General features: G+C 43.2%; 1 protein-coding gene and 1 long non-coding RNA gene across 2 annotated transcripts in view; one reads left to right on the forward strand and one right to left on the reverse strand.

Moving 5' to 3' along the window:
- The window catches only part of LOC132252194 (uncharacterized), a 194,636-nt gene that overhangs the window by 50,604 nt on the left and 118,650 nt on the right, over positions 1–25,382 (forward strand). The gene's annotated exons all lie outside the window — the stretch shown is intronic.
- LAMA4 (laminin subunit alpha 4) overlaps positions 1–25,382 on the reverse strand; it is a 172,826-nt gene that overhangs the window by 46,216 nt on the left and 101,228 nt on the right. Inside the window, exons 13-19 of the mRNA XM_006263095.3 lie at positions 23,055–23,203; positions 20,796–20,937; positions 16,597–16,693; positions 15,683–15,799; positions 11,910–12,095; positions 5,016–5,155; positions 1,997–2,170 (exon numbers count right to left, since the gene is read on the reverse strand). Coding sequence (XP_006263157.2) covers positions 1,997–2,170; positions 5,016–5,155; positions 11,910–12,095; positions 15,683–15,799; positions 16,597–16,693; positions 20,796–20,937; positions 23,055–23,203 — 1,005 coding nt within the window. The remainder of the gene's footprint in view (positions 1–1,996; positions 2,171–5,015; positions 5,156–11,909; positions 12,096–15,682; positions 15,800–16,596; positions 16,694–20,795; positions 20,938–23,054; positions 23,204–25,382) is intronic.

The following is a 25,382-nucleotide window of genomic DNA, read 5'->3' on the forward strand; positions in this document are numbered from 1 at the left end:
CATTCTGAGGGATAGCCAGCATGGGTTTGTTGTGGGTATGTCTTGCCTGACCAATCTCATTTCCTTCTATGACCAGGTGACCTATCACCTGGACAACAGGGAAGAGGTTGATGTAATATATTTGGTAGAGAGTGGTAGTTGACGGAATGGAATCAGCATGGCACTCAGTGACCAGTGGTGTCTGCCAAGGCTCCATTCTTGGACTTGTACTCTTTAGCATCTTCATAAATGATCTGGACACTGGTGTCAAAAGTGGACTGGCCAAGTTCATTGATGATACCAAACTTTGGGGAAGAGTCTCTACATTTGAGGATAGGCTGGTGATCCAGGCTAACCTCAGTAGGCTTGCAAGGTGGGCAGGTGAAAACCTGATGGCATTCAATGTGGAGAAATGCAAGGTGCTCCACCTCAGGGAAAAAATCCCCACATCACACTTATAGGCTCGGCAATGCTACACTTGCTAGCACTACAACCGAAAGAGACTTGGTGGTCATGATTGACCACGAGATGAATATGAGCCACAAATGCGATACCGCAGGTGGCAAAGCGAACAAAACTCCGGCTTGCATTTACTGATGCATCTTGAGCAAGACCCAGGAAGTCATCCTCCTGCTGTACTCAGTCGTGGTGAGGTCACAGCTGGAGTACTGCATCCAGTTCTGGGCTCCACAATTTAGGAAGGATGTGGAGAAGCTTGAAAGAGTCCAGAGGAGAGCCACTCACATGATCAGAGGGCAAGAGAATAGGCCTTATGAAGAGATGCTTCAAGCTATGGGACTCTTCAGCTTGGAGAAGTGCAGGATCAGGGGTGACTTGGTGGCAGCCTACAAGTACATAAGGGGTGTGCATCTGGATCTGGGGGGAACACCTGTTCATCATAGCACCCCAAGGGATGACAAGGTCCAACGGTCAGAAACTCCTGCAAGACCATTTCATGCTGGACCTATGGAACAACTTCTTTACTGTCCGAGCCCCCAAGGACTGGAACAAACTCCACCCAGAGGTGGTGCAAGGACCTACTCTGGACAGTTTCAAGAAACATTTGAACGTTTATCTTACTGGGATCCTTTGACCCTACCTGACTTCCTGCCCCTTGGGCAGGGGGCTGGACCCGATGATCTTATAAGGTCCCTTCCAGCCCTAACGTCTATGAAATCTATGAAATTAAATATTTCTAGGACACTTTCTGCCAAAAAACAGAATGTGGATTTCATGAAGAATGTGCTCTTCTACTGTTTACTAGTCAGTGTCATGAAAGGGAATGCATGCTTGTTCCAGGGCAAAAGTATGATGCAGCATAATTAAATCTTCTCTTTACCAGATTGTTCTTAATTTATATATATGGGGCACATGGAAATTCTCTTAACAAGAGATTAAAAATCAAAGCCATCCTAACTAGCAGCATGCCCAGGATTGCATAGGCTTTGTGAGAGATGTGCTTGTTTTGTTTCTACTTGACAGAACTTAAAACACAATCCTCACACTGCTTTCTGATAATGAGAACATAAGCCCTCTAGGTATTCCAGAGCAGAGAATTCAGAGAGTACTTAGCAGCAGCAGATGCCACAGGCAAAGAAACATTCTTATCTCTATGACCTGTGAAACCTGAGACTTGAAATCCACACTGTCAGAAGTCAATGCTGATTAAAATGGACCCGCAAGAGCTTGACAGAGGACAATAATTGCTTCAGAAAAGCTCAATACCAGCTGAATGTGGATGGCAAGGATAGTTTACAGCTATGTTTCTCCATATTACTCTCTGCAGGCAGCATAATTTGCTATTTGCAGAAGATTAAAGGGAGTGAGAAATTATAAAGACAAGTGCCTTGGAATCATTAGCACTTGCATGCCACTACTACATCTATGACCATCATGGGTAAAACATCATTATGGAAATCCTTTATGTTAGAAGATGGAGACATGTTGCTAAGAAACCAACTCACATATTTCCACTGGTATCTTTTTCAGAAAATAATTAATTCGATTATTCTCTTACATTTTTGTTTCCAAGATACAGGACAAATCTGTCTGGAGACACTGCCAGCTGTGGGTGGTTTTGCTGAAGTTTCATGTACAAGCTCATGGAGGTGAAAGCCTTGAGTTCTTCTACGTTGGTCTTTGGATTGACTTCCACAGCTGACTGGCCTTCAAACTTCATAGACACTTGTACCTACAGTTGTAAATGTTTTGTGTTAGGTGCATTGTTTCTGTTTGGGGATATTGCTCAATCATAGGTGAATCTAGGATTTTGAAAAGAGAAATGTGGCAGAGGCAGCTGGCACTCTAGAGGCTGTGACAACCCCCCTGGGTCCCTCCCTTGTCCCCTGCCCCTGCCCCATCTTGATTTGACCCATGGCTACTGCCAGCTTGAGCTACTCTGTCCAGAGCTGCATAGTGCTCAGGCTGGAGTTGAAAGTCCCTACGTCCCTTACTGGCCTGAGACCTCCAACTCCCCCCCGCCCCCCGCCCCAGCTGCCTTCTCTTCCCTCCTGCCAAACCAGCTCTCATCTCAGCCACACGGCTGCTTCCCAGCCTGGCCATGGTTCAAGCGGGGTGTGGGGGTCAGCAAAAGGCAGAGAGCATCAAAAGCAAAGTATGCTGCCCTCTCTCCACCCTCCCTCGTGCATCTGCCCATTGGGCTCAGACAGGGATTGCTAGGTGGAGAGCAGTGGAGCCACAGGATTGTTCTGGCTTGGCCTCAGCCTGGGCCTAGGCCTTGTACACACAGTCTCATGCTCCATAGACCTCCCCAATTCAGAGAGTGGAGTCTGGAGAGTGAGCAGGTACAGGAAGGGACATTCGCCCACCGCTGCCGCTGTCCCCAGCCAAATCCAGCACTGAACAGCAGCTCCCTACAGTCCCTGGCTGGAGTAGCCCTAGGTCTTGCCCTGGCCCTGAGTCAGTCAAGTACTGTGATAGCAGTGGATCCCTCCTTCCTGCTACTGCTTCCTGTCTGCCCCTTCTCCCCCTCAGTTTCCACCATTGACCTGGGGAAAGGGGCTCAGTCTGGGCGTCAGTGGAGGGTAAGCCTCTTCCTTATTCCCTGTAGGGCAGCCACAGAATCACAGCAGCAGCTTGGGGCATGCTGCAGGTAGTGGACCCCTTTCCCAGCAACTCTTACCTGCAGCTCTCACATTTCCCTTTGTGTTGGGATGCAGAAAGTCTGCCACCACTGCTCTCCCCACCCCCACCACACCCTATGCAGCCACTCCCTGAAAATTCTGGCTGGAGCAGGGCAGAAGCAGCCTGGAGGCTCTGCACACCTTGGGTCAACTGGGGACAGCAGCAGTGATGAGTTGGTCCCTACCTCCTGCTGTTGCTCCCTGATTGCCCTACCCAATGTCCTCCAACACTCTGGGGCTGCCAGTCATGCCTCACCCCCCATCTCCTCTATGGTCCGAACTGAGTTCCTTCCCAGATTGTTGGAGAGCCAGAAGTTCAGGGCTCCACACATCTGAAGCTACCAACACATCCAGCATGTCTCCTGGACACCTCAGTGAGCTACACAGTAGAAAGCAGGTGTGACTGGATCACCACCCCACTCCCTAAAACCCGCTCCTCTGTTCAAGGGAAATTTGCCAAAAGTGAATTTGTCAGCAGCTTCCCTTACTAATAGTGACAAGAGTGGAATGTCTAAATCAACCCAAGTCAGTGTACCACATGACAAAATTAAGAGAAAATACTGAAAGACACTTTTTTTACACCTTTCATTAAAGCTCTTGTTCAATTGCATTTAAGTACATGCTTAACTTTAGCTTAGCTTTTATAGGACTTGCTCAGTTGAATCAGCACTAGTGCATAAGAAACAGCCTGCATATCTTTAAAACTCCTTCCTAATACTTTGTTTTGAAAATAGCATGCCTGTTTCTCCTCTCACATGCTTGGATGTAAATCAGGAGAAAATCTATTGCAGTCAGTGCACTCCACTACACTCTATACCACAATAAAGCTAGTATGAGTGCAATTTTCTATAGGTAATCATACCTAGATGCCTATAATTCAGCATACCTTTAAACATACTCTAAGCAGTGCTTTTAGATTTTAAGCACTATGTACTTTAAAGCTAAAATACATTTTATAGAACAGTTAAATATTATATAGGTGCTGACTGAGTTTTGCCTTTTTGAACTAATGGGTATAGACAAAATACAACAACACCTATATACCTGTGTTTCTATACTGGATTCTTAGAAATCCTCCAAATGCAGCTAGACATATAATTTTCCTTCTCAAAAGCAACATTGTTCAATGGTGTTTACCAGCAAAAATGTTTACAATTTTGCTGTTACTAGTGATTAATATCAGTGTGGGAATGAGATTTCCCCATATTAAATATATATAACATAAAGTCTTTCTTATGTAAAAAAAATCTACTGCGAACTTGCAATGTTTGGCTTAAAAATGTCATGACTGCTGCTGCTTGTAATTAGTATTGGCAGAGTAATGAAAAGCAGTAGATACCATTAGTTTCAGCTTTAAATGATTCTGCTACCCTGACCACCATTAACATGATGACAATTGCCTAATTAACATTACCACCATATTTGTGGCATTCTACTATGAATGCAATGGTAATGTTAATTTCTTGCAAATAGTCACTGTTAACATTGTAATGTTTACTGCTGTCCAGTGCTCATTCCGGCTGCTTGCAGATGTTAACCCCCCCCACACCTCCCCATGCTTTACAGGAAGAATCAGTATGAGTGCCGGATCTTTACAGACATCAGGTGCACCAGGCTGAAATAACGTGCTGCCTCTTTTGGGTATGCGTGGGGCTTGGCATGAGAATGCACTGAGTTTAAAGTAAAGCACTGTTTTTTTTGTTTTTATGTCTGCAGCGCCCTAAGTTACTAGGAAAAGATAACATATCAGGAATGTTCAGGGCTGCAATGTGGCAACCCTTTCACGTATTCTTGTGACCCACTTTTGGGTTGTGACCCATGGCTTGAAAAATGCTGCCTTAGACCACAAGCTGAAAAACAATGATCTAAGTAAATACTTAATCAGAGTTTTACCTTGCTTGCTACGCTCCTAGTTTGAGCAATTAGTTCTCTGATCCGCTGAATGCTGGAAGAAATATTATTTGCTGGTGACTTTTGCTCTACCCTCCGTAGTTTATCCAGGAGCTGAGGGAAGACTTCTATTAGATTCTTCACTGCAAACAGAAAGGAAACACCATGTAATACTGGAGCTGACCAGTGGAACTCTGTTCTCCCTCCCTTCCTGTTCATTAGTATTTCTTTGCTTCATCTGCCATTTGCTTCTTGCCTTTAAAGGGCATGATCCTGCAAACTGCTTTGTATGGGTGGTCTTCTGCATCCATTCAGAACTCTACTGACTTCAAAGAGTCTGCTTGTAAGTGCAGAGACCTACTGCAATGAGCAGCTTGCAGCTGAGGTGTCACAGGGCATCTCTGTGCCCTGGGTGGCAGTGGCTAGCAGGCTGTTAGTGGGGACACAACTGACAGGCTATTGTGCAGTTCCCCCATCTGGTGGTCTCCTAGGGCTTTTGCCCCACTGGTGTGCAGGATCAATGCCTACTATTGCACAATTTTTTCAGAAGGGGCTGCTTTTGCACAACAGAGCTCTGATCTCTGGTAGTGTCTCTAGGTGTTAGTGAGGTATGAACAACAAGAGCAACCTTTCACGTCTGTAACATCTTTCTTCTGGGTCTCCAAGGACTTTAAAATGTTAATGAGTGTAACCTCACAGTATACTCATGGGGTAGCTATCCCCCATTGCACACAGAGAGAAACTCAAGTCCCTGGAAAACTGTTAATGCAGGGTCATCTACCACCCTGATTTTCTGTGATTCAATTTTAAGGGTTAGACAATGGTGTGTTACAAAACTAGGTATGTTCATGGTTTTTCAGGGACTTGACATAGTGTGGAACAGAATCACAGTTAGGTTCTTAAATCACTTAGATATCCAATAGGTGGAATAGAAACTGGCAGCTAGTGCCTACAAGATTCCTAGAGTCCACCTAAGTCCATGTGAGCAATTCACAAAAATTCTGCCTAATTGCGAAGCCAAGAATCCAGAGGCTCTTTGAGGGGACTCCCTTAAGCACTAGGATACAGTGTCATGTTCCCTTCTGCTTGTTCTTGTCCTGCCCCTGTGACTCTTACACTCATGCATGCATAGTATAGGTGTCAACACAATGACCCCAGTCTTGCATCTTGTCTAGGGGTCAGGGTGAGAGATGTGGGTTTGGAGGAACTAAGTCCAGGTTTCTCACTTTAGAGAGCTGGCTAACTAGTGAGCCATTTTGCAAAAGTCTGTCACCATCACCACAGTTTTTTAATTAAATTGATCATGGGTGTTGAACTTAGTGTGTATTAGATGTGCTCTAAGCATGCTTGCTGGTTCAGGACTGTGAGGAAAGGCAGATGCATTACCACCTCATTTATGAACCCTAAGTAGCCTTAGGTGGCATTTAGACACCTAAACACTGAGCCAAGATGACAGCAATTCTGAGTTTGTACAGCAGCTGAACAAAGTAATTTTTAGCTAAAGGCACCTACAGCACAGCCTCTTAGGTACCTAAGCACCTAGGCAGGAGTTTTGTGCTCACCTTTTGGAGCAGGTGAGAAAAGAGTAGCTCTTAAGAGGGTTCCATCATTGGGACATTTGCATTCCAAGAGATGGAAAGCCTTATGCTAGCAGATAGGCAGACAGAAAAATTATGGAGAAAGAACAAATAAGAAAAACTAATTACAATCCAGTTTAATTACATTGGAGTCCAATGACAGAGAAACATATCACAGCATTTCTCATCTTTAATTAAATGGATATTCAATGGGTTAGGTACAATTAAATGGGCTCTTAGCCACAAGTTGCATGCAAGTAAGACAGCGCAATTAATATTGATGTTGCATTCTTTAAGAACAATGGTTCAGTATAACTGATAAGAAGGAATTTGTGGCCTCTGTAATTTTACTTTGTGGATTGTGTATGGCACCCATCTGCTTTTTCCTTCAATTTGGCTTCTTTCCTTATTTCTGTATTAATAACAGTACTAATTTGTCAGGAGACAGACTCACAGGGTTCTGAGCTCACAAGGAAGGGAAGTAAGCTATCTTTCTATTTGCCAAGTGCTTTGTTGGCTAGGGGTTAAAACCACTGCCAGCCTAACTCAGAACAACCCAGAAAACTACAATACCTGCTACAGTCCCATACAACATGTGCTGCTGGCTGAAGTTAGGTTGGAGTGCTATGTCTATGCCCAAGCCATGCCCCCTGAAGGGGTCTGCCCATTTTTGGCACATTCTCTATACCCGTATTGTTGAGCTTTACACCATCCAAAGATTCCCCCGAGGGCAGATAAATCCTCAGCTATTGCTGTTTTACAAATTACAATATAACAATTAGCTTACAAATGCTTTAGAAACTTCCTGCAACTTGAATATCATGCATCTGAAACTGAGAGCAGTCTCATGGCAAAGGGATCTATGTTTTTCATTTTTAGATCAGGAACCCAAACATTACTACCAAAGTTCAGCTCCTTATTTCAACAAGATGAGGTGGAACTGGACCTGAGCTGATATCTTGAAAAATAAGACATAACCCATTGACATTTGAAATATCCAAGATATTAAATCTGAAAAATGGATATATAATGAAAACACCAAATTGACTTTTCTCATAGTGCTACTATTGGTAGTATTATGATAAACTCCCCATAAATCTCTTCCTTTTATCCTACAAAAATATTGATTTTTAGTCCTTGAGAGGTTGAGGGAATTAGGAAGAAAAGATTAAAAGATTCCTCTTAATGATGTCATTTGAGTTTGTTTATCTAGTAATAAAAAAAATAATTCTACCAGCGATTAAAAGGGATAACAGCAATATTGATACACCCCCCTCTCTTAAAACTATTCTTATCCTCTTTGTTTTGAAGCCTATCTATTCTTTAAAACATGTGCAATGTAGGTAAAACCTGAGTGTTTCAGCAACATAAGCCAAATACTACAAAACCAGCACCCTGGATTACAGATCTTCGGCATGCAATATGATCTAAGATAACACAAGAGCTGGGCTATTTACATGTTTTTATATTAATTGCACATGCCCTTTTGTAACCTAGAACAAAACTGGTAGAATTAGTTTAGGTCTGCTTACTTTTACAAACTCTTTGTTAAAAAAAAGTCTTTCAATATGAGCGAGTTTGAACACATCAGTCACTCCATAAGTATCCAGTGACAAATTGGAAATGGAAGGTCAAATTTAGAGTGGGTACTATATACTCTGCTAAGCCAATACAGTAAATCACAGCAGGAGCCAGAAGGGGGCAGGCCTCTAACAAGAAGTCCTGTGGATGTCCATAATATGTCGATAACAATAGCTTACCAATCACACCAGGAATGACAATTTTTTATGTCATCCTTGAATTCAGTCTGGAGTCCTGAAACATGAGGTTAGTTACTGATGCAGTTTAGCTTTCCATCAAAAGATCGGCCAAGAATAAGATCTTCCATTTGGGCACTGTATACTCTGGAAGGCAACATGTATTGGCTGTAAATGAGGTTATCTATCCACAGGAAACAATGGCTCAGTGTAGCACATGGAAGAAAACCTTGAGTAACCCCTGGCTTCAAGAAGATCTGAGAGAGGAAAAGGAAGAAATCTAGATATTTAATATTATTGCCTCTCTGGTGATAGAATATTTTTTGTGTCCTACTCCTTGGGAGAATGGTATTAACAGGCTTCCTGTCCCCAAGGGTAGGAGTGGACCCCTACTCTGTTGGACTCTTCTTGCGTACTAAGCTCTGTCAATAATACCTGCTTTGGCTTGCCCCAGCCTACCAGGGGAGATTCTTGTGTGGCAGTGTTGGAGATTGCAATGAAACTTGAGAAGAGATATTACTACTTTTTGTAAATTTGCTCATAGGGTGGAAATCAAGGAGAGAGAAGAACTATTTGAATTAAAGAACAAAATCAAATATATAAAAGTTGGTCATGCACAAATATAAACAGGGAAATTAGAATAAAGTTTATAATGGAGGAATGACATTTTGGAATGGCCTTCCATGAAAAGGAATGGAGGCAGAACTCCTGAACTGCTTCAAGATGGAAGATTACATACAGGCGGAGGTTTGGTTGGGGTGTGCTGTGTTCCTGTCAGCATTCAGAAACTGCCCAGATACTCAGCCAGTGAACCTTGCTTATATATTTAGGGTCAAACTGACTGCCAGGTTTGGGGTTAGGAAGGATTTTTTTTTGCATCATGAGATTGGAAAGGATTATGGAGATTTTTGTCTCCCCCTGTAGCATAAGGCATGGCCCTATTCCTGTGACCATTGGAACATATATCAAACCAAACAAATTCTATGACAGTATAGGGTATTAGCAGCATATTTTTAGTTAAAACAGTACTCCCAGTTATAGGTGTACAAAAGTGAGAACTTCATTATTTTCTTGCAGGGAGGGCTTCCCTTTCATGGGATATCTGTTCCCCATCTGTCTCCTTTCTCCTTTAATTCCCTCCATTTAGGGCCCCTCTCTGCCCTTTCCTTTGTCTTTCTATTCAGCTGATCCCTTCCTAAAAATCCCTTATCTCCTTTATCCCCCAAATCATGAAACTATGTAAGATTGAGGAAGAGAGAAATGCCTGAATAGGGTCTGCTAGAGGTTCAGTTGGCCACTAAAGGAGAAACAGATGCAAGACACCACTGAAGTCCTGAGGCTGCATTCTGTAGTTTTTATTCCAGATATTTTCTCCTCGATACTGACTGGCTATTTCTTTTACTCTTCCTCCCACTCTTCTTCTCCCAGCCTCTCTGTTTTAGCCTCACTTACATGCTTCCCTTTCTCTATCACCTTGAACTCCCCACCCTTCCAGGGCCTCTCTCTGCTTTTTCCTTTGTCTTCCTGTTCAACTGATCCTTTCCTACAAAAATGCCTCTCCCCCTTATCATCCAAATTATGAAACTAATGTGATATTTTAAGGCCAATCCATTTATTTATTGTCTTATATAAGTCTTTTCCCTCGCCTTTGTTCTTTTGCTTATTTAGACTCTAAGCTCTTCAGGCTGTGGGATGTTTCTCCTCTAATGTGCAGCACAATGGGGCCATGTTTTCTGTTGGCCTATAGATGCTACAAATAACAAGGTAACAAAATAGCAAGATGTATTTAAGAAGTAGTATGAAATGTTCAAAAGGCCTTCATCCAATTTTCAAAACTGACTTAAGCACTTATGAGCCTATGGTCCCTTGACTTTCAATAAGACTGAAGCTCCTAAGGGTGTATCTGCACTGCGTACCCCTGGCATGCCCATGGAAGATGGCCCTCAAACATGCTCTGTCCATCCATTTCTGCTCTCATGTGCCAAACATGGAAATTACATAGTAAAACAATGCACCCCCTGCTCTTGAGATCTATTGGACTCTTCTTTCTTACTAAGCTCTATGTTTGTGGGCAGATCTAGTATTTTAAAAAGTGGGGTACAGATGGTGTGGCACATCATCATATACAGAAGCAGGTCAATTTTCATCTTATAGACTAACCAAAGTAGATATATAGAGAGATACACAGACACACACAACAACAACAACACATGTTTCTCCAGTTAAACAGAAATTAGAGATTGTACTAATATGACAGGGACCTAGCACTATATTATTCAGTTAAAGATCAAAGCAAAAACCAATATAACTTTATAGGAATTTGCACTGATTTGACAGACTATATATTAAGTTTAAAAAACACAACACAATAAGGCAAAAATACTAAAAAAATAGTGTTTCATTAATCCCGTAGTCATTATAGTTAAATGAACATCTCTTATTTGTAAAATTAATTCTAGCCTTCTTGAGTGTCTTAGTGCCTCCAGTACTCCACTGTCAGTCATGCATACATCTGAGTTAGTATTAACACACCTGGGTTAATTTTTTTATCTAGAGCTAAAAACAGTCTGCACAGGTGTGAAATAGAAGACGGACATTACCCGGAATGGCTAACAGACTGCAAAATTTCAGAAGAAAGAATAGTTTGAATAGTGGAACTTCAAGACCTTTAAGGAGAAAGGGCCATTAATACCTGTCATAAAGAGAGATTAGCAGGGTTCAGATAGATTACAATGAGCCATGAACTCAACTGACTACCTCACTGATGCCTGGATAGAAATGCTGCTGCCACTGCCAGGTAGTTTGTTTTAAAGTTTGGATGGAGCAAGAATCAAACAGGGGTGCAACTGCACCCTGTCCTGAATCTTACACTTGGTGTGCTTGACTGTGCATGAAGGGTGTCCCCAGGACAGCCTTACCACTGCATTTCAGGGTTTGGCATATACAAGGATAATGACATGGATCAAATGTGGTCCTCTCTATGAACCCCAGGGATGCAGTTTAGGCATATTGTAAATGCTTAAAGGCATGCCTGCATTGCCTCTCTTGCAAGCCTGAGAATGCTGCTGAGAAGTAAACCCCACCTAATTACTCCCACTCAGTGTGAAACAAGGCCTGAAAATCAGGCAGTGTGGCTGGTTTAGTGTTGCCCTGAGGATGTGGCCAGAGCCACAGAGTGGTGTGTGGGGCATGCTTCTCAATGGTGGCACTTGGCTCTTCATACAGGAAATGTGGACATGCCTAAAGTCACTCTTGAAAATGCCCATCCACTCAACACTGTCAAGGAATCAAGTCTCTTTTTCAAATAAGCACGAGTTAGTTGGGGATGGTCCTACTTTGAGCTGGGGAGTTGGATTAGATGACCTCCTGCAGTCCCTTCCAACCTTAATTTTCTATGATTCTGTGATTAACTGGTAATTAAAATGATGTTCTAAAATGACAGAGAAGACTTCTCCTGCTATATGCAATGGATACAATCATTGATCTACCACATGATGAACACTTGCAGTACTAGCATCAAGTAACACTAAAACTTATTGATGTACCATAATACAGAATGTTACCTGCATCCCCAGCTGAGTTCACAGCACTGTCATATGCAGCTGCATCATGTTCAAAGTTTTGAAGATCCTGAGACCATTTCTTCAAATTATTAGCCATTGGGTTTGTAGCTTCAGTTACTGTTGTTGCAGTATGTGATGCTTCATCAGCCATAAGTTTAGATTGGTCCAAGTGCTGTCTAGCATCCCCTATGTAAGAGAGAAAAAACAATAATAAACCCAATTAGAGAAGTATAGTACCTATAATTAATGCCTCAGAAAGGAAAAACAAGATTAGTAAGAGGTATGCTTAAATAGTGCTGGAGCTGTTTCACACTGGGCATGCCTACACATGCATTTGATCCAGGATTAGTTTACTTGCAAATAAACTACTTGCAAGCAAACACTCCCGGGGAGGGGGAGCTATTCCCTAATGGCAGCAAACTGCTCCCACTTCCTGGGACCCTGCAGTGGGCCCTTGCTGCCACCAGGGGGAGCTCCCCTGGGTGCTAGCTTAGGGGCTGACAGGGAGCACCAAACCAGGAAACAGCTGTCTCCTGGCCGGGGCTGGGACTTCACACCCTGCTCACATGGGCTGTTTGCTGCCGGGGCAGGAACAATATCCCCCTGTCCTGGCAGCAAGGAGCTCCTGTCCTGGCTTCCCAATCAGAGGCAGGGGACTTGGAAAGAGCTGCAGGGAAGGGGCAAGCCTGAGTCCCCTGCCCCGATCTGTCTATGGGGCAGCTAGCTGGCAGCTAGCTCGCTGCTAGCTGCCCCGCAGGCAGATTGAGGCAGGGGACCTACCCCACTCCTGCAGCTCTTTCCAAGCCCTGGGCCTCAATCACCCATTCAGGGCATGAGGTTGGGACCTGCCCCTGACCAGGACAGTTCCCAGTCCCTGCCCTCCATGCAGGGTGGAGACTGAGGAGTTTGTGCCCTGCTCATCTCAGTGAGTGTGGAGCTGGGTGAGGAACAGGCTGGGGAACAAGCTGTGGAGCTTGATCTCTGCTCAGATCCATGAGCGCAGAGCTGCATGGGGAACAGGCTGGGGAGCTTGTTCCCTGCTCAGCTCTGTGAATTCAGAGCTGGGTGGGGAACAAGTTAGGGAACAAGCTCCTCAGCCTGTTCCCCACCTGTGGAGTTGAGTGAGGAACATGCACCCCAGCCCCTGCCAGCAGAGAGCTCCCAGTGCCAGCTCCACACTTGGGGGCCAGAGCTAGGAGATCCTTATCTCCCAGTGCCAGCTCCACGACCTCAGGGCTTGTTCTGGGAGATCCTTATCTCTCAGTGCCAGTTCTGTGGTTGCAGAGCCAATGCTGGGAGATAGGCTTCTCCCAGCCTCCCCTCCCTGATTGCCATCTCGGAGCAGGGAGTTGGAGCTCCCTGCTGCCAGGTCAGGGAGACATAGTCCTTGCATGGGGTTCTGGTGGCAGAGCCCGCCCCAGCATCAGGCAGCTTCTAGGGGCAGAAAGCAATTTCCTACCCCCTGGTGGACAGCTGACCAGGAGCAGATTTGCTCCCAGTCGGGCGTCTACATAAGCACTACTGCACCGTTACTAATCAAAAGTAAATTTGCTACTTGCATCTGCAGGTAGCAATTTTACTTGTGATTAGCGAGGTTTGTGCATAGTAAGCATGTGATGCAGATGCTTACTTTGCAGTAAACTACACTACTGCACAGTTAAGCACCTTGTGTAGAGACTGAGGACAAAAGCAAACTATTGTTTTATTTTTCAGATATCACAGGGAATGATCAAGACCTCCCATTGTCTGTTGTTATTTTAATGATGACTGCTTCTTAGCTTATAATTCTTGAGTGTTATAATCTAATCTTTTCACTGTTTTGGGAATGGATGGTGTGTCCAGGTACCTTGGACCAGAGATGATAAACATGTATTTTGTCTTCCATACAGTTTCTGGAAGAAAAACTGTAAAGTTTTTATAGGGGAAAAACAAAAACAAGATGGAAACGTGTGTTATTTTTGACAACTTATCTTTTAAAAGTTTTCTTCATTATTTTATGAAAATGCCCAACATTTCAACAAAGCCAGACATGAGAATGTCCTGATCAGAAAAAGTTCCCCTTTTTTCCCCTTAAAAATGAAGTTTCAATTAAAGCAATTTTGACCTTCTTCACTTGACTTTCAGGACTTGTTGAATACTTGATGAATCCTCTGTGGCCTCTCTATATTTGAAGAACTAAGGTGATACCTAGTCAATCACAAACTAATGGCTAACTCCCAAAATATTCTACCTGTCAAGCATTATATATACTTAAATTAGGTTTTAGCCAACAGTGCAGTGGGTCTGCAAATGCATGGATTATTCAGTATGCATTAATGTCAAGAATAATGTGGCAGAGAGCAGTTTTTAATAACCTGAGGGATAAGGCAAATTGAGGTGTCTTCAGATGGCAAAATAAATTATCTCATCATTCAGTGGAAAGTGCAGTGTAATGAGTTTCTCCACTTTCAGTATTAAAGGGCGTTTTCATGTTCTTATTTATTTGAAAAAGAATGACTTCCTAGGAATTACTGTATTTTCTCAAATCTAAGATGAACTTGAATTTAAGACGACCCTCAATAATTAGATTCTATATATGGAAAATATATAAATTTATTATAATTTTCCATGTATAAAATCTAATTATTGGGGGACTGCCTTAAATGTGTCCCCTCACTATTGCAGGTGGTGGTGGGGAAAATTGCTGAAGGGGGCAGTAATGGGGCAAGTAGCTGGGGGACAGACAGTGGGGGCAAGTGAGGGGCAATAATGGGGTGGGTAGTGGGATGGTGGGGGAAGCAGTAAGGGGGTAGGTGGTGGAGGAAGCAGCAGGGGCAGTAAGGGACAGGTGGTAGGGGGCAAATAGTGTGGAGGCAGTGGGGGAAGCATGCAGTTTGTCTCTTGATGTCCACTTAGCCTCCTTATGCCTACCCGCCATAGCCTAAGTTCCCCACCACCCTTTCTGTCCTCTCTCCTCTTTCCCTCTCCATGCTGCTTCTGCCCTGCTTAGTCTCAGGTCCCCAGCAGGCTCCATCCCCATTGCAGCCTGGGGCACTTAGCATGGCTCCAGCCTAGCCCAATAAGCAGGGCGAGGTGGGCAGAGGGTAGGGAGAAGCAGTGCACAGGAGAGACTGGGTGTGGCAGGAGCCCAAGACTGCAGGGGAGGAGTGGCAGGGGGTGCAAAGGTAGCAGGGGTAAGGCAGCAACTGTGACTCCAGTCCTGACCTGGGTTTGGGTTGGAGCTGGAGCCACAGCAGCTGCCTGCCCCCACATCCCCCTGCCACCTCATACTCGATTCTAAGATGTTGGGCTTTCCTCCTCATGTTAAATGGTGAAAAACAGTGTCTTTCATTTGAGTAAATATGGTAAATACATTTCTCCCCATATCATCTTTTATATTGGTATATCATCTTATTTGCAGGTTGAAGAGGTAAAAACTGCTCAGCTTTGTCTTGTGAGCATTTTTCTGGTTTTGATTAAACCACTCAGGTGGCAAAATTTTGGTTGAATTTTGATGAATAAGAAATTTTGGGAGCAATTGTTAATGTGTATTATGTGCCCAAATATGTCAAAAACATACACTTCAGAGGGGGAGTGTTTTTCAGAACAATGTACATTGATTTTCTGTTTTCACAAACATTCCAAGAAACTTTCCCATATTTTGAGTGGATTAAAGTCAGATTTGTTTCAAAAAGCCTTATTTTAAAGTTTGTCAGCTGCCTCCAAACTGCAGTGTGGGTTTCTAGTCTAAATTCAGTAGTCTGAAAGGATAACATTTGGTGTATTTTTTTAACCTTGCTCTGTTGATTGGATTTGCTTAATGGCTTTCATCAGGCGGCTTTTCAAATCATTCTTCCTAGCTAGAGTTTCATTAACACGCCAGGCTGTGTCTGCAACAGTTAAATCATTATCTGCAAGGAAAAAACAGAAGAAACAATTGGCCTCTATGGTTTTAAAGAGTGCTTAAAAATAGTTAAAAGTTTTTCTATACTGAAAAGTTATATTGTATTTTCTACACTAGATACTACAGTGCTTTTCATGGCCTGTTTTAATATAATGCCTTCTAGCAATGTTGCCTTCAGGTAATCTAAATTGTCAAGCAATCTTCCAGCTGATGTCCACTGTTCACTGGGCAGAGCTCTTTCAGAAGAAACTGTAAGATGTTCCTCAGTCCACATCAAAGGTCACCTCTTAAAAAGAGCTCTGTGATCAAGAGCAGCCTTTAACAGCTACTAATGTATTACAGGATTACCTTTATGGCAAGCTTTTATGGACAGCATGACATCTTGAAATATATAAGCAGTAATTCCCATTGATCCTTTAAATCTTATTTTATTCCTACCAGATTTGTAGGGTCAAATCCTGCAAGCATTAACAAATTTATATGCTGAACTCAGAGAATCTATTCACACGAGTAAAGTTCTCCAGATGAATAAATAATTGCAGAATCAGGTGACTGATTTTTCAATAGTCGTATAATGTTCTCATTGTAAATAAAAGAAAATTTTTGGCAGCTTGGCACCCTATTAGCTACTTAGACTATGCATTTGCCTCTTCTAATGCACTGGATTCTCACTTTGATCAATACACTGTTCTGTCAAAACAGCATTTCCTCCTTAATGATGTGCTTCTGAAATCCATTTTTATATGCAGAACTATTATAGTACTGAAAAGCAGCAAAACCAATAGAAAAATAATGTATATTTACTAGCATTGGCTGTTTCTTGTAGTTTCTTGACTTGACTGAGAAGCCTTTCGCTTTCATCTTTATGGTAGATGATCTGAGTGTCAATTCCAATTACAGCCTGCAGATTCATTTAAAAAAAGAGTTAGTGTCAGGCTAGATGAAATGTCTCTCTTTCTATGGTTGCATTTCTGGATGACATTGTATTTCATGTAGGTACAAACTACAGAATCATTGTAGCTTCATTTTCTCTGCTAAAGTAAAATGTTGGTGACTAAATGAAAAAAATGCATGAAATACAAATTTTCTGTAGATTTTAATTGAGATTTAAAAAACCATGTTTGCTCCAGACAGGTCAACTGAACAATCAGCTTGAAGAATAGTAGAAATGTCATCTATATTAGGCAATTCAAATATAACCTTAACAAGCAGGCGTGCTATTCAGAGCCTATCCTTCAAAAAAAAAAGAGGCTGCCATCCTCAGCTCCCCACCAACAGACTCAGAAAGGAGCAAACTATAGGTTAAATAGAAGGTGCCTAAGGACATGTCAATATGGTAAACTTTAGAGTGGTGTTACAAATTACCTTTAAACCATTCTACAGGCACTTAAAACAGGAGTCCCCACACATTAAAGCATGATAAACTGTGCTAAATACTCTCTAAGGCCTCATCCACACCTTGGTTCCCAAGGGACAACTAGCAGCGGTGCACCTTGTGATGGTGCTTGTTGTCCTTGGGGAACGCCTGTGCCACACGCCCTCTGATGCATGGCAGGTTGCCCTTGGTGGGGTAGGGGAGGCTGAGACCAGCACTATGCTGGCCCCATCAGCCTTACTTGGGGTCCTGGAGGCCTCCTGGGGCTACAGCAGCAGTGATCCTGTCACGCAGAACCTGGCTGGCAGCCAGAGCGTGACTCCAGCTAGCCAGGCTCTGGTTTTGAGCAGCACACACTGCTTTGATATATAGGGATCAAAACCCCTGCACTGCTCCCTTTCAGTGCAGAGAACAGCTGAACATGTGGTATGTGGCACCACAGATGTGTCTATGATGCCATATACTGCATGGCCATGCTTGTCTGGATGTAGCCTAAGTGTCTTAAAGTTAAGCCACTTTGCATAAGGGTTATCTTTGAACCCTTCTACCTAGTGTTAGATGGTCCATGGAGATAAAGTGACCAATTTGTAGTCATCTAGCATCCCAGGATGTGCAGCTCCAAGCCCCTCTATCCTAACAAACTTTTCATCCTCCCAAGCTCTACTATCCAAGGTGGGGATACTGGCACCAAGCCAACGCCTTCCTTCTCCCCCAGTGGGTATGAGCCCATCCCACATTGCACCATGCTACTGGCTCTAAAAACCCCAGGAGACCTGAACCAGCCTTTAACAGGAAATCAAAGGCTCCTGTTACTAGACAGGGAAAAGCACAGCTGGCTAGCTGGGCTGTGGAGATCAACAAGCAGCTGGAATTACACTAAGCTGCAATCGGGAGGAGAAATCTGCCCATCAGACCTAAAGAGGAACATCTGTGCCAGGGATAGACAGTCACCTGACCTAAAAGGAAGCACTCCAAGGCACTTAAAAGTCAGAGCAGGGGAGAAAGGCCAGTTCCTTACAAGGGATGGAGCTCTCAGGAGGGAGGGTGGCTTGAGAGACCCTAGCAGATGCAAAAAGTGTTGAAGACACAGAGGAGAGAGCCTATGGAGGGATGGCTGGTCAAATATTTGTTTTACCCCAAGTGGATGGGGGATGTTTCATTTTAAAGTTATCACTTGCCTTGGACCAGGTGTGGCTGTAAAGAGTGAAGAGGAGGCACAGGGATGCCCAAGGGGCACTTGGGATTTTGGGCCCTGCCAGGGGTCTGGGGCATAAGACACAGGTAGGCAGGAGCTGAGAGGGCCAAAGCCTGAACCAGGAAAGGCAATAGAGAAGGTTAAGGTTGAGGGCCAAGGCCAGAGCCTGAGGAGGGCCACTGGGGCCAGGAGCACAGAGTCCAGGAAGGGCAAGATAGGACCTGGTGCCCAAGAGCCAAGGTAAAGTGCAGTGGATCTGGGTTAAAGGAAGGCACAGTCAGAAAATGGTGGCCAAGGCTGGAAAGCCAAAGCCCTGACAAAGGTTTTGAGTCCTGAAGGGTCAAACATTACATTTGGGGGTGAGTTACCCCATAGAAGTGATAACCCATGAATGACTGGTACCTCCTGGGGGGCACAATTTGTGGGTGGCAGTGTTGGTGGCATTAGCGGTGGGGTGGAGAGCGACAACTGCCCACAGACACTGGCAGCAGCAGTGGGGGTGGGGAGTGGTGAGTGGGTGCAAAAGCCGACAGTGGCATCAGCAGAGGGGGGAGGGTGTGGTGAGCGGTGACTGCCCGCATAAGCTGGCAGTGTGTCAGCAGCCAATCTGAGGGGGGGCACATGCCCCCCCCCCATGCCCTCCTATGCATCGCCTATGTGATAACCTGTAATATTTGCGAGGCATGGGTATGGCTATGGGGGAAGACAGAGGCCATAAACACAGCCCATAAGGAACTTGGTTTCATAAGGCATCAGTAGGGCTGGGAGGGCCACAGTGGATTCGGTGAAGGCAAATAGAACTAGGACTAGACTCTCTCTGGACTCCCTGGAGCAGCCTCCCAACCTTTTTTGGGAACAACATCAAGGCATGGCAGTCTAACATTAAGGAATGGTACCCAGAGGGGTCACAGTGGGAAGGAATTATGTTGTCATCCAGGGGGCACCACAGCACCCCTGGACACAGGTCCTGTCACACAGACATTTGGGCAAGAGGCCAGACAAACGGCTCTCCTCTCATAGGCTAGGCCTTTGCCCCGTATCCAGGCAGTTCTCCCCTATCCAGGAGAATTGGGGGAGGGCATGCTTCCTTCTTTTGCCTCTTGTGTTCTTGATGGGGAAGTGGGAAAGGACTGCTCAGTGCCCAGTGTGGTCAGAGCACGGAGTCTGGGGAGGCAGGCTTCCTGCCTCCTGGCTCCTGACAATGCCTCTGCTCATCATGCCTTCTACTGGTTAGTCACAGTTGTGCAGCTCAGAGATGATATCAAGCCTTAATGTGCAACTGCTCTGAAACTGTTCTAACTTTAACACCACCTAACATGCCACAGATTTAGAATGGTTTAAAGGTAACCTGTAACAGCATCCTTACTGTGCCCAGCAGCAGCATCCTGAAGCTGGACTATTTAGCCTGAATGGTCTCCAAAGAGAGAGTACAGAAGAGAAAGCCTCCATACTAGAAGACGAGGTTCTTTGGGTGAATCTGATATCTTTTATTAGACCAACTGAAATAGTTGGAAAAAAAAATCTTAGCAAGCTTTCAGGTTAAAAAACCCTTTGTCAGGCTGAGGAAGGGTCTGGAGTTGGTGTGTGCTCTTCCTGGATGGAATGAATAGTAAAGAAGCCAGAGGCTGGGCTGGTATGCATGCAAGACAAGTTCTGCCCAGCCTCTGGCTTCTTTACATTATTATCATTTACTAAACAGCTTAACTAAATTGAGACAGTAGAGATGAACAGATATCACCATATTCATTGCTTCTGAATTTCGTTCTTTTTCTTCAAATATATGTTATATAGACATTTTGGTAGTAAAAATGTCAGCTGTTGAACAGCATCTATTAATATGACTATAGACCTACTGAATTCATGGCTGAAGTGGGTTGCACGGCCGCTCCTTTACTCTTGCAGCTTCCCGCACGTGTGTCCCATCCGTGTCCCCCCCCCGCTGCTGATTGGCAGAGGATCCTTGCCACTCACTCCTGATCAGCAGGGAGGAGAAAACTGTGGTTTTAAATATGGCACTGTTTTTGCCTGTTGGCCACTCAGCAGCAAACAACAGGACTACTAGGATCCCTCAGCCAATCAGCAGCAGAGGTACCTGCAAGATTAAAAGAGCTTCCATGCAGCCCACTTCTACCGTGAATTTGGTAGGTCTGTAAACATTACCCAGAAGTTGAGGAGAAGTAAAGAATAACACTGTATCCTTTTGAAATTATGGGGGGGAAGGGGAAATTGGGAGGGGGCGGGATTTAGTAACTAACCAGTTTATAATTTATTCAGGGAACAGAGATTAAAACCACATTCTTGCAAATAAGTGTGAAAGAGGCTTTAAGACTAAAACACGATTGATAACTGGGTTTTGCTTCCAAAGTCCTATAATAGCATGTTGAGATCCCAACTCATTGCAGAGTACAAGTTAATATTCTGAAAATTACTTACATCACTGACCCGGTGTGTAGTGTTTAATGCCAGTAATGCAATTTCATCAGCTTCACTGATATAACTAGCAATATTTTCATAGGCATTCGAAGCATTTAATGCCCTTTGTACCAACCCATTTGTATCAATGTTGTGTAAATTCCTGTGAGAAAGATAGCAAATGGAAAATACAAAACAATTGCAAACTCTTATCTACTTTTGAAATCACAATACAGAATTGTAAACATAGGTAACACTTTGGCCCAAACAGTATTCTGACCTCTATGTCTGCCTCCTTACTTCAATCTGATTTCAATGAAACCAGAATTTAGGGACAGGACTGGATTTGGATGGGATTTTCAAAAGCACTCAGCTGTAGTCTGACTCTGCTTCCATGGTATCAATAGGAATTTTACCAATGGCTTAGCTGACAGCAGAGGCATGCAAATGCTGGCTTCTTTTTAAAAACCCTATTTTTTAATGACCATTTCAAGGGGCATTTAATAATTGAGCAAGCTATCATCCTCTGTCCTTCTCCTGAGACTATATTGCGATATAGTAGGAAGATTTGTGTTTTCCAATAACTGAAAGCTATGTCTGTGGGACATACAACTCCAATATTACCAAGTCAGACCCATCAAAGGAGGGGGAGCAGATTGAAAGCAGTCCACTAGGCCTCCAAGATGGGACTGGGCAATGAGCCTAAACCTGTCCAGATACAGAAGGTATCAAAATTCAAGAAGGCAGCCACTCCAGAAACCAGCGTGACAGACAGGGATAGCCAAGCCTTATTCATGCGAGAAGTGATTTCTCTCAGCGCTTTTGTTTGGTTCAGAAAGGAACTTTAAAGCACCTTATCCTGACTTTTCAGGGTTAGAACCCAACCCAGTAAATACTTATACACATGTTTGACTCCACGAAAATGCCTAGTCCAATGTTTTGTTCTTGGTAATGAAATCAAGTACCCGTGTAAGCATTTGCAAGATCAGGCCTTATTACATCTTCAGATTGAGTGCTCTCATGAAATTTATAAAACATCTCGCAAACCCTACTTCAAAACTATATCAAATAAAATAGTGCCAAGAAAAGCAAGCCCACAAAACCAAAATGATTTGAAGGCAGAATAAATGTTTTAAAGGATTACATTTTCACTGCAGGATAATCTTTCCAATAAAAAGTACCTCATATTTCTACCTGCACAATCTATAAATATTTCCATTTGTTTTCTATTAAATTCCTAATGTCTTGAGCTCAATAAATCACTTTCTCAGGAGACGCAGTCTTTTGAAGTCTATCTATAAATGTTGACTTGTCGTGAGGCACTTCCCTTTTAATAAATTTACTTGCATTAATTAGCTGATCTCAAACCTAACATGCTAATTTTTTTGGCAGTCATTTGCTATAGATTATGTAAAATCATAGAATATATAGTTTTAAGTGTCTTCTTTGTATTATTTTATAGTAAAGAAAATGAAAGTTTTTTGCATAACTTTTTCTATAGTTTCAACTCCCAATCAGGGCTTAAATATAATAAAGAATGACCATTAACATTTATTTAGATATTTGATGGACAGTTAAGGTTTGATCTTGCAAACATTTATGCATATAAATCATTTTATTTAATTACTAAAGGTAGAGTTTGGTGAAGTGCTTTTTGTAAGGATTCTCTTACAGTAATACTTTTTAGATGAAGTCATGACTGTAAATAAGGCCATAATTCAAGTCCATCTAAAGATGACTTCTTAGCAAAGTAGGAAAAGTTTCAATTTTATCTTTCCTTAGAAGAGAAAGACCTAGAACATCTTTTATGTACTCAAATGGACCAATTTCACATTCTCATGCACATCTAGGTATTTGAATTATTCCACTGCAACAGACCCACTTTTCATTATAGTCTATTGAACATTTTTAATACGAAGCATCTTATTCATAAAAGCTGTTTTTGCAAGTCCCACTTATATTTCCCAGTCCCACTTATATTTCCCATGTTATTTTGAGACTATGAAGAAAAAAAACTAAGAAATGACTCAAGAAAGAAGGGAAAATTATAAAAAAATGTTTTTTGAATGTTTTCTTTTTCTATAAAATTAAAAAAAATGTGACCAGCTCCTAAGGCATTTGGTAATTCCTGGGATATAATACCTCATAGGAATTAGTTAATGTTTATTAACAGACAGTACATATAAAGTCACTATATTTTTGCTTATCTATTTTCCACCTATCTGTGTCACCAGTAGCTCTTGAATCATTACAATACAGTCGGATGTAGTTAAATATTACCAGTCCAACTCATTAGCAAGTTCCTGAAGCTCCTGTGCATAATCCATAGCCCGTTGTACCAAATTGTCATCAAATTGAGACAGATTGGCTAATTTTTCTTGTAATTCCTTTTTAGCGCCATCTATTTCTGCATAGAATCCAGATGCATTCTAAACACAATAAGGAAGAAAAAGAAGAAATTGAAAGCAGCAACAAAAATATCCGTCAACTCTTAGCAGTGCGGTTTTCATGTTAATTTTAGCATATAGTTTAAGTATTACATTTTATGTTAATTTTAAAAAGAGGCAAGAGATGAAAGTGGGTGAAATACAGATTGTAATGAAGTGGTGGAACTGAATGGGAAGTGTGGGGAAAGAGTCAATATAAGTCAAAATATCAGAAATCCCACAGAAAGAAAGTGAAGATCTATATAGGGAGATATAGTTGAGAAAGGTACATGGGAGAGACATTTACTCAAAGACAATGCTAGTGCAAAGGAAATTACATAAAATCATCTGATAAAGGAAGGAGTTTTCTTAGCCATACAATCCAGTAAATTGTGTTTGCAGGCAATTACCTACCCAAGGATTCCCCTGCATTGCTACTTTAAATCCTTGCATACAATTGGCTTATGTGAAACACTATGACCATCCTATATAATACAATCATTGTGAAAAAAGTTCAGCATAGAAGGGGAGACCAGGGCACTCCTAATGCCCCACCCCTGCTATGACAGAGAGACAATTGGTTATTATATGATGACAAAATCTGGATGGAAAACAACCATGCTCCGTTTTGCAGAAGAATGCAAAAATTCCCACCATGTGTCAGTCAGATCTATAGTAAAAAATCCTTCCCAATCTTAAATTTGGTGACTGGTATGACCCTAAGCAGAAAAGCAAGACACTCTAGGTGGCTATTTTTGAGTTTTCTAGATACCAGCATACCCTAGCATCAGCATACTCTAGTCAAAACCCCCAGTCTTAGCTGTGGACAGTCCCAGTGCTTCGGTGGAAGATGAAAAACACAAAATACAAAAACTGGTAGAGTTCCTAAGGGGAAATTTTTTTTCCTGGCCCTCAGAGACAACCAGAAGAAGACTGGAAGCATGGGATTGTCAGTTATCTACCTCACTGCAAGAATTACCTCCATATTGCCACACATTGATTGCAAATGCTCAATCTCCTATATTCCACCTAGTGACTGTTGATCCGAGGACTCCTTGTCCGATCGTACTGTCCTATAGAAAATACTATTCTCTATGTTTATCTATACATTTATTGAGTTCAGTCTTCAGTCTTAGGCTTCATGCAGACATTCCACTTGTTCTGGGAGAAAAGTCTTTGCTCTGTTCAGTCTGGAGTGTGGGGTGAAGCAGGCTGCTCTGCCCCAGCAGCAAGGCTCTGGAAGACTTGTCGCAGCAGCTGAATGCTCCTTGCCTCTCCTTACACTCTTCTGGGTCAGCCCAGAGAAATGCAAGGGGTACAGCTGTTCTCCTGTGGCAGGAACCAGGAGAGTTCTCACCATGGGGGAGTGCTTCTTCCTGCTAATCAGCAAATGCGGGCAGGGCATTCTCCTAGGGCTGGAATCATCCTTGTTTGTCTGTGGTAGCTGCTACTTTTCATAACTTAACAGCCTGCCCTCTTCCCAGGCAGGGGAGAAGACAGCCTGTCAATCAATGGGCTTCCCTAAGGAGGCGGCCCAAGGAGCAGCCCTCTAGTGCCCCTCGATGGGACAGCTTGCTCTTCCGTAAGGCCACACAAATACTATGCAGGTCACCAGATCAGCCTGCATTCATATTTTTTACAATGTGATTCCTAGCTGCCTGCTTATATTCCTAGGCTAGGGACAGAAATTACACATAAATCAGTTTAAGTGATCTGAAAGTGGTTTAAACCTGTAACAGCACAGAAGTTCAGTGCATATAAAATGCTTTCAAAGTTGCCTAAACTGATTTTAGATAAACCTCATTGGATGTAGTATCTGACTTAAGTGATTTAGGTTAAACTGGTTTATGGAACGTCAGTCCCAGGTCGCTTCCCAATTCAAGTTAACTCACAGTCCCCCAGTATCCCAGAATCATGGGCGACTGGTGCCACCGGAGTCTCAGGGTCCCCCAGCGGCCAGCCAGCGACCCAGGCGGTGAGTCCCCTAACGGCCGGTTGCTGAGGGCACCAGTGGCATGGCGGTGCCCGGATGTGCCAGCACTACCGTATGTGGCACGGCGGCAGTGGAAGTGCCAGCACTTCTGCCGCCAGCACATCTGCTGCCAATGTGCTGCCAGTGGAGCCGATTTCAGGGTGGGCACTAATGCTCTCCATGGCCCCCTACCAGCCAGAGCACTCGCTG

This window comes from Alligator mississippiensis, chromosome 1, assembly GCF_030867095.1.
Source record: "Alligator mississippiensis isolate rAllMis1 chromosome 1, rAllMis1, whole genome shotgun sequence".
Classification (NCBI taxonomy): Eukaryota; Metazoa; Chordata; order Crocodylia; family Alligatoridae; genus Alligator; species Alligator mississippiensis.